The sequence below is a fragment of the Vidua macroura genome, chromosome 14 (assembly GCF_024509145.1).
Source record: "Vidua macroura isolate BioBank_ID:100142 chromosome 14, ASM2450914v1, whole genome shotgun sequence".
Taxonomy (NCBI): Eukaryota; Metazoa; Chordata; class Aves; order Passeriformes; family Viduidae; genus Vidua; species Vidua macroura.
The window spans coordinates 14,633,064-14,642,543 of NC_071584.1; the positions used below are offsets into that span (position 1 = coordinate 14,633,064).

The 9,480-nt window shown below is 52.4% G+C and overlaps 1 protein-coding gene across 1 annotated transcript; it reads right to left on the reverse strand.

The window, feature by feature from the left end:
- Positions 1–4,275: 4,275 nt before the first annotated feature.
- MMGT1 (membrane magnesium transporter 1) lies at positions 4,276–8,993 on the reverse strand. The gene is made up of 4 exons (XM_053990471.1): positions 8,884–8,993; positions 8,337–8,389; positions 7,407–7,510; positions 4,276–6,435 (listed from the first exon to the last, which is right to left on the reverse strand). The coding sequence occupies exons 1-4, from the start codon at positions 8,963–8,965 to the stop codon at positions 6,273–6,275; spliced, it is 402 nt and encodes a 133-aa protein (XP_053846446.1). The 5' UTR covers positions 8,966–8,993; the 3' UTR covers positions 4,276–6,272.
- Between the last annotated feature and the right edge of the window lie 487 nt (positions 8,994–9,480).

Here is a 9,480-nt window from a genome sequence, read left to right on the forward strand (position 1 = left end):
TCCCTCTGCACACACAGAACTTAGAAGCTGCTATCCAAAATGATCGTTAGTGGAAAAGGAGATGGTGGGGGACTCGGGAGCTCTGGAAGAGGCTGTTTTAAGTGTATCACATCCATCAAACCCTCCCGCAGGAGTTCTGTCAGAGAACAGGAATGCCAGGAGCTGGATGTGGGCAGGACGTGCTGGGGCTCGGTGAGCTGGGGAGGCTCTCAGCGAGCTGCTGCTGCAGCAGTGCCTGCGGCTTCCAGCAGGTGAAACCGGGTCAGAGCGACTCCTGGGAACTGTCTGTGAATTCCCCCAGGAAAGGCAGTTGGTGAGTCACATCCCAGGCTGCGATGGGAAGGTTGCTGGATAATAGCTTGAGCGATGGTGGTGGCTTTTCTTCACACATCAGGACCCTGAGGAGACTCTGACCTCATGGGGCAGCTGAAAGCTGTTTTTTGTCTGGCTTCCAGGTGACCAAAGCTGAATTCCTGCAAATGTAGATACAACAGGCCCTCCTTCCCAGGGTATGCCTTGCGCCCCTGGACCTGGTGTACCCACTGTTGAAGGGAGAAGGGGTTGTCAAGGTAAGGAGATGAAAGGGACAGCTCTTGCTATGATAGGAAAGCAGAAAGAGGTTGAAAACCTTTCCCTGTTGATGTTCAGGCACGAGGTGGGAGCTCCTGTGAGGGATTGACCAGTGGTGAGTTTGGGAGGTTGGTGCTGTGCTCAGTGCGAGGCTGGCGTGGGGCCTGCGAGGGGGTTTTGTGCTGATGGAGTGCTCTGCTCTGTCTGGAGCTCATCCGTCGTGACTCACTTCTTATTTCACTGCTCCTGTTTTGACTTGCACTTCATCTCTGGGGAGCATCCCGCTGCTCTGCTCCCGGAGTGTGGTGGGGTTTGAGCCTCAGGTTTGCCCCTTTCAAGCTCTGCAGCTGCTGCCTGAGCACAAGAAGCAAAGGCAGAGGAGAAAGTGCCTTGCCCACTGCTCCCATGCTGGGAGGCAGCCCAGGCTGTTTCCATGGTTGTCCTCCCTGCCAGCCCAGGGCAACCCAAGGCAGCAGCATGGCCATGGCTGTGTTTGACCACCACCAGACCGGGGTTTTTAACCAGCCCTGGTGCATCCTGTAGGTTATGTGGGTCCCTCCCATGGGAGATGAACATGGGCCTCACTCTGCTGTGGATTTTTCTTTGTGATCTGAAGCTGCTGTATTTAAACATGTAGGGAAGGAAGAGCTGGCTCCAGCTTCAGAGTGATGGTGGTGACTTTGAAATGGTGCAGCCGTCCCCAGGGTCCCTCAGCAGAGATCTGTGTGTGACAGGAGGCTGTAGAGCAGCATGGTGGCCTTGGGCAAGGAAGGGGCATTATTTGACCCCTTCTCTCCCCTCCATGTGCTTTGCATTGTGCTGGGGAGGTGGTGCCTCACTGGGGGCTCACCCAGGCCTGTGGGTGCCTTGGAAGCTTCAGTAATGGCCCAGGCAGTGACAGCTTGGTGTGGATGTGGGGAACAGGAGGCCCTCTGTGGACTGCCTGCCAAACTGGCCACTCCAAAAAACTGCTTTGGGCTGCATCCTGCTTTGTGCACTTCTGCTTCAGCCTTTGCTGTGCACAGAGGATGCTCCTCCTGCATCCTGCACTGGAGCAGAGACCTCCTGGGGCAGGGACAAGGGATTCTGGCTCTGGGGACATCAGCACTGGCCTTTTGTGGCTGGCTCTAAAATACACAGAAGAAATACCTTGGGGGAGGAGGGGAATATTTTCTTTCCTTCTATTATTTTTTTTCTGAAAGGCAAAGTGAAGTGCCCCTGCAGCACGGCCTCCCTCCGGCAGATCCCGGGGAAACTGGTTCAGCCAGCAGCAGTCTGGGCAGGGAGGGCACTGCCAGTGCTGGGTGCTCTGCCTGGCAGCACTGGGGTATGAACTGGGAATAAACATCCACATCTCTCTGCATGGGGGGCTGTGGGTTCCCCAGGACCACTGGCATAGGGTGAGCTATTGATAATCTAAATGTCACCTTTTATTTATTTTTTTTCCATCTCCCTTCCTATTAAAATGGCCTGGGAAGCTGTGACACCACACAGCCTGGGTCCCTGCCAAGGAGCCCTGGGGCTTGTGTTCCTGCTCACGCTGCCAGACTCCCAGCTGCCTTGCTGCTCTGTGAACTCCCATTTGCCTTTCTTGGCTGGAAAAAGGATTAAGTTAGCAGGACAGGAAAATTAATTAGCTGCCATTTTAAGGATGTAGCTTTCGTCGCAGTCCGAAGTGTTTTGAAATGGCATTGTGTCACTGAGACCAAGCTGGGGTTGATTAAAAGGCTTTTACCTGCCGGAATATCAGATTTATTTCCGCCGGGGTTCTGCCCCTGGTGATTATGGCTTCAAGGTGAACCTCAAGGCCAAATTCAAGGAGTGTTTTGCCTTCGCTGTTAGTGCTGGCTGTGGAAAGCTGGTACCAAAGTCTTTTCTGCTTGTTTAACATTCAAAATAGCCTTGCTTTGCCCTTCCCCTCTGCAGGCAGCCTGCCAGTCTGGCACAGCATGGCTGGGACAGCAGGGAACTGCAGAGCTGCAGCTTCCCTGCCTGGTTGGGGTCCTTCCCACAGGGAGCCCGGGGGCAGTGCCGTGGCCCCGGATGCTGCGGGGTGAGCCACAGCCTTCCCAAAGTGTCTGCTGCAAAACTGCTGCTGTTGGTGCAGGTGGCAAAAGGGAGCAGAAATGGTGCCACTCTTGGTGGGGGGCTGTATCCAGCTGGAGGATGTCCCCACAGTAATGCCCTTGCTGAAGGTGTCAGAGGTGGAGAAGGGCAGATCTGCTGCAGTGTGGTGAAGTGTGAGAGAACCTGAACCATGGGAAGCAAGTGATAAGGAAGCCAAAAATCATTTTAGGGTTAGAAATTAATAATCATTCCCTTTCTTCAGCTTTTGCTGAAGCTTTTGCTTTCAGTCATTTGCTTTCTTCAGCAAGGGGGACTGTGGGTGCTCCAGAGCACCTGGAAAGGGCCATGAGCTGCCAGCTTTCCCGAGAAAGCTGTGCCCCACTTTGGGCAGCAGTGGGGACATGGGACCAGACTGCAGCGATGGCTGTCTGGGACACGCAGAGGGGACACATCAGCTGTGCGACCAGGGGGGATTTCCACACATGGTGCTGCAGTTCAGCCCTCACTGACCTCTAGAATAAGTGCTTCTGCCAGCTGCACTCCCATTCCAGCCTCACAGGGAAGGGCTGCACGAGTGACCAATCTCTGACACAAACCGTGGTCCCCATTCCCCACCTGCAAGGGTGTAAGTGACTGCTGCCCTCCTTAGCAATTCCCCACTGAGCTCTCACTGCAATAGTTCAAAACCCAGCAAAATTAATGCAGATTAAACCTGCTACTTCAGCAATGAATGGAAATTACCAGCACATATTTTTTATTTCACTATTTAATGTAGTAGAAATACCACGGCTTGTAGCCAAAGCAATTCAAGATGTGACGGCTGTAAATGTGCATTGGGCGAGGCTGGAAACTCTCCAGTCTAATTCAAGAAACTCTTGGCTCAACTCTTGCTTTGCTTTTGAAGAAGAGAAGCTCATCTGTGAAGAACCCCATGCTGCAAGGTAAACACGAGGTGGCTTTGGGAGCTGGTTTAGGTGCCCCTTCCCAAAACGCCAGCTTTATTGGTGTTTTCCCCTTGTGCTGTGCTGGATGCAGAACTGCAGCAGCACAGAAAGCAGATGAGGGGCGAGTCTGCTGCGCTCTCTGGTGCAATCCTGATGGATGCTGTAGTTGAGCAAACTCCTCCAGTGCTTTGCTAACTTTTCAACCTCCCCCAGTGGAAAAGCAGAGCAAGAAGTGAAAAGTGATCTTGCTCAAGCCCAGGATTTTAACTATTGCCAGCCCTGGGAGCAGCCCAAGTGTTTCCCCCAGTGGCTGTTGCAACACCAGACCTTGCAGGAGCCTGTCCTGTGGGCTGGCAGGGTAGATTAGCACATGGTAGAAAAGCCTTTACTGTGGTTAATCTGAAGACAGAAAATATGTCAGCTCTGCCAGAGAGGATGACGAGGAGCCTCAAAGGCAAGCAGATCCTCAGGCTGGTAATATTTCTCTCCTAAGTGTTTTACTCAGCTACTTGCAGCTATTTTGATCCCCCTTTCTGATCTTATCTCCCAGTAATGAACACCAGACCAGACAGCACTCTCACATAGAGCTGCTATAATTAAGGCAATCACTTCATGTCAGTGCTGGGCAGTCACTTTTAAATAGTCACTCAACAGGGATTTGCTGCAGGATGGTCAGAAATAAACAAACAAACACTTTAAGGATATCAGTTTTTACTTGACATTGTGAGATCAATAAGAAAAAATAATTTGTACAGCTTTGTGATAGAACCGCTGCTGCTGCAGAGTGAGGCTACTCCTCATGAGAAGGGCCTTGAGGCAGCCCCAGGGGGCTCCCAGCAGGACCTGCTCTGAGCAGCAGGTGATGTTCTGCACCTCCCTGTCCCAGCAGCACCTCAGGCAGGTTCCTGTAACCTTCCAGCAGCACAAACGGGGCTTCTCAGACGTTTTGCGTGAGCAGCTCTGCTCTAAGGCCCTCTGCAAAGGGCTCAGTGCAACCACGGCTGCAGAACCTGTCCACAACAGTGGTTACTGAGCTCCTGCTGTGCTTCTCCCTCCCTCTGCCAATTCTGTCTCTCCTCTGCCCCACAAGGTCAGCTGGCCCACGTTCAGCCTCCCCTCGGTGCAGCAGCCCTGTTCCCCAAGGGAACAGCTCTGTCTGCAGTGGAGGGATGACCCAATGCTATTTCCGAGGCCTTTGGTGCTGGCGGGAGCAGATTTGTGACACCAGGAAGAGGAGAACCAGGACACTTCAGGAACTAATCCTGCAGCTCAGATGCTTTCAGCTGGCAGAGTAACCCTTTCTAATCAAACCCAGATGTTTAAGAGTGATTGTAGAGGAGCAGCCACGGATATTGCTCGAGCACTGCGGCACCCACTCCATAGGACGGGCAGAGCTAGAAAAAGACTTCGGTTTACACAGTATTTTTGCCAAGATTTTTGCCTTTGACAGTTCTTAACAGTTTAAAAAAATACCAAACACAATTCAATAGATGCCAGGACAAAAGGCTGAGTTTCCACTGTGCCAGTGAAACATCCTCCAACCAGCCCAAATTCTCACTGGCCCCACCAGTATCTTGACCTACCCTCCCTCTGCTGTGTCAGGGAGGTGAAAAACCAGAGAGAGATTTTAGTATTGATTCAGCCCCTGAAGGGAGATAAGAATTTAGACATAAGTAAGAGTTAAGGACAGTATGATCAGTTCTAATACATGAAATCAAGACAGTAATATTAAATCAACGAGGGGCTCAGCTGGAAAAATCAAGGTGGAAGGCTCTGTTGGCAGAAAAGGGGTTGCTGTCCTGGATTAGTGCCAGCAAACAGAGCAAGCTGCTAGACCCTACCCCTGGATCACTCACAGAAGGGACATTTTTTTACTGATGCTTAAATATGAAGATGACTTGGAGGTTGTACCTGGTGCCAACACCATGTTCAGCATGTACACAACGTTCAGCATTCCCCGGTTCACAGCCGGAGAACGCGGAGTGTGGCAGATGAGCTGAGCTGCCTCCCCCACACCAGCACCAATGCACAGCCACAGCCCAGGCAACCCGGGGCAACTCACATGAAACAAAGGAGGGCAACGAGGAAATAACGTGGTAGTGAGATACCAGGAAAAAAAAAAAGAATAACCCTTCACACAACTGTTTTTCAGCATTATAAAAAAAATAAAAATGAAAGCAATCTCTTTGACTCCCCCTGCCACACCGTGCTGGTGTCCCACAGGCATTCCAGGATCAGGTGCTGCCCCTTTTCCTGCTGTTCAGTGATGCAGTGCACCCAGCATTTCTGAGGGGATCCATAGACTGTAGTGCAAGCAAACTGAGAAAATAAATACGCTCAAACATTCCCTCCTGTCAAAGAACATCAGTTGCAGGAAAAACTAGCTTGCTTTTTGTTTTAACTGAAGTTAAGTTAGCTGCAACTCGTTTTAATATCTGAAACTTTGAAGATGTGTTTCACAGCATAACTGTAGAATTTACACTGCATTGCCAATCCACAATTCAGTCATTCTCATTAACAGTGTACAAAGAAGGTCATTAGTCTATATATATATATTTATATATATATATATTTTATAAAGTCTGGAAGATCAATATAAATACTGCTCCAGAAATTAAAAAAAGTGTTTACATCCCCGGCTTGAATATTACATCTCAGTGTCCTGGGTTACTGGTATCATCTGTAAAAGTCTTAGCGGCGCAGAGGTTCAAGTTTTCGAAATTTCAGTGCCGAGCTGGATGACAAAGCATCTTGGTTTGAAGAAGAATTCACTGTGTCTGGGGACTGGAACAATACTCTACCACGATGATTAAATACATAAAAAGATGGATGGTTCCTTAATGTGTCAAATGTCCTTCAAAATAAATGCAAAAAGCCAAGGTTAATACTCTTTCAGAGCAGGGAGTTTAGAACAGTCAGTCAGGCTGGGGCGTATTGACTTTAGACACAAAAATACAAGTTTTCAATCCAAACTCTTGCTTGCTTTTAAGTTTCCTAAACTAAACCAATGAGGAAATACACAGTTGTGAAAAAGACCACAAGATGTCCACGTCACCAACTTCCCCTTCCTTTCTGGAGCTCAGGGCCAGCCCGTGGATGCTGCTGCAGACACACCAAATGCCAGCCTTTGTTCAGCTCTCACTTGTGTTAACACCCTGATGATGCTCAGCTTTCCATCCCCCTGGGAGCCTCACGCTAAAGGCTTTAGGTGAACACTCTGAAATACAATTATGTCAGCTCTTTCACTTCCCCTGCTCCCCTGTGGTGTTGGAAATGGCCAGAGAGGCAACGTCTGCCCATCCAATTTCCTGTCAGAATCACAGAATATTCTGAGAAGGAAGGGACCCACAAGGATCATTGAGTCCAACTCCAAAGCAAACAGCTCATAAAGCAGTTGAACCTACAACCCTGGCATGCTCTAACCAACTATCCTCTTCAAAATCTTGGTCCAAAATCCCTTATTTTCTTAAAGTCTTACAGATGTCCTGCCTTGAATATACTGTGTGAGTCTCAAGTGACTCAGACTTGCAGTCTGAGACCACGTCATGACAGCAGGTGGTGATTCCTGAGCTCTGCTTCCCACCTGCACATTTCATTCCTCCACCAAGTCTGCACAGCAGGATTTCAGATGAGGAAAAGCAAAAAGTTTAGCCTGATATCTAATTCTCCCTAAAACTGAAGACATTGCTGGCTTTTGCAAGTGTGGCTGTTCCCCTTGGGTGACTGCCTACAGCATGCATGGAAGGACTGAGCTGAAGATGAGTGATTTCAGTTTGTACAGAGAAGCAGATACCGGTGCGTACAAAAAGAAGAAATAAAACATACTTATTTTTGAGTTCTGAAGTGGCATCCATGTCTTTAAACTCTCCTGCAATATGTGCTATCCCATAGCAGGTGACTGCAAAGGCCAGCAGAGTCTGCAGGACTATCTGCAACAGAGGGAGCACAGTGCAACACACACATTACCCAGTGTTCTGCACATTTACCAAAACATCTCAGCTTTCACACAGTATCTCTGGTGCTTTTCATCCAGTGACAGCAAACAGAGGTGGCCAATCCAGCAGTGGGGAAACTGAGGCACGGGAGAATTAAAATTCTCTCCCATTTGCACAGCAGAGCTCCAGCTGCCCCAGCACAGGTCTGGGTTGCACCAACTGAATCGACTCACACGGCTCCTCAGCAAGAGCCTGAGACCAAACACTGTGTTCTGTGCTCTCCAGGACCCAAATTCCTGCCAGGAACACTGTGGAGCCCCGGGCCAGGCACTGTGCCTGGCTCTCCTGGGCACCTGATCTCCCTGCCCTTCTATGAAGGAGAGAGGGAACAGATAACTGAAGTGGAAATTTGAAAAGCAAGCAAATAGAAGTTCCCTTCCTGAAGCAGGTTGCTCTGGGATCAAACAGCCACTCTGGATAAACACACGTCAGCCACCCAGAGCCAGAGGGTGCAGGATGTTGATGCTGCAAAGGAGGTGATGGATGCAAAAGCTCTCTGAGCTGCACGCAGGGAATCCTGGACAAGATGCTCCAGGGTAGCTCTAAAAGAGAGGGAGGTCTGGATCTGGGGTTTGGTTTCACTGACAACTACAACATGCTCGGGAAGTTGGGATGAAAAGTGTGGTTCTTTTTGACAGTGCCAGCTCCAGTGAAAGTGCAGCTTAAAAACTACTTTATGCTTGCCTAACACATTAAAAGGAAGCAACTGAGAGGCTAAACCACCCCTCAGTTACACCTTTCACACACTGCAAAAACTTACATCTATGGGCAACGTTTCATCTTCCTTTTCTGTCAACCTCATGTAAGAACGATCTACAAAACAGAAACACACGCACGCGTCAAGCACTCTGTGCACGCAAATAAACAGCCCGGCAACACGAACCCCCAGAGAAACGGCTGCAGAAACACGCGCCAGCCTGACCCTCCGCGGGCCGCCCCCGGTGCCGCTGCTCCGCAGCGCGGCTGGCCCCAGCGCAGGCGGCCGGAGGGAGGCAGCGCCGGGACGGCAGAGGCCGGGCTGAAGCCGCGACCCGGCGGGCGGCAGCTCCCCCTTCCCACCCTTCCTTTAGCCCTCCCTTCCCGGCCGCCGCGGCGCCCGCACGGGGCGAGCCCCGCGCTGCTCCCGGAGCCTCGGCTGTCCCGCAGCCCGGCCCCAGGGGCAGGGCCGCCCCCGCCGGCGGGCTCGCGGCTGAGGCCGATGATGATGCCGGCCCGGCCCGGCCCCCGCCCCGGGCGCTCCCCGTCGGCCGCGCGGGGGTGCCGGTGCCCCGGGGCGCCCCGGCCCGCCCCCCCCGGCGGTGACTCACGCTGCGCCGCCGAGAAGGCCGCGTGTGCCAGGGCGAACAGGCCGAGCCCCACCAGCCCCTTCCACACCGACCCCGCCGCCATCGCCGCCCGCCGCCGCCAGGGCGCCCCGGCGCGCGAGGATGGCGTCACACAGGGGGCGGGGCCAGACCGCGCCCCAGGAGTGCGGGGGCGCAGGGGAGGCGTGGCGTCAGCGGCGGGGGGCGGGGCCAGGCCGCCGCTTTCCCACGCGGGGCCATTGATAAAATGCGCGGGGGTGGGTGGCCCCCGGAGCCAGGGATGGTTCTGGGGGGCGGCTGAGGGAGAAGGGCCCATGGGCCCCCCCGAACAGGTCCCTTCCCTCCACTGGGCCAGGCCGGATCCCTTCCAGCCGAAAACAGAGCGTAGGGCCAGTGATGCCCGAGTTAATTCCCACTTTCCACGTGTTTAACCTCAAAGCTTGAGAAACCGGTGCAAGAAAAAAACGGGGCAAAGGGATGCACACAACACGTGCAGGAGGGACCCCCCTGGCCGAGCCAGGCTTGGGGCAAAGCAAGGAAACACCAGGGTCCCACACAGCCCAGCATCCTGGGTCTTCCGTGCCCCCAAGGCACAAAGGC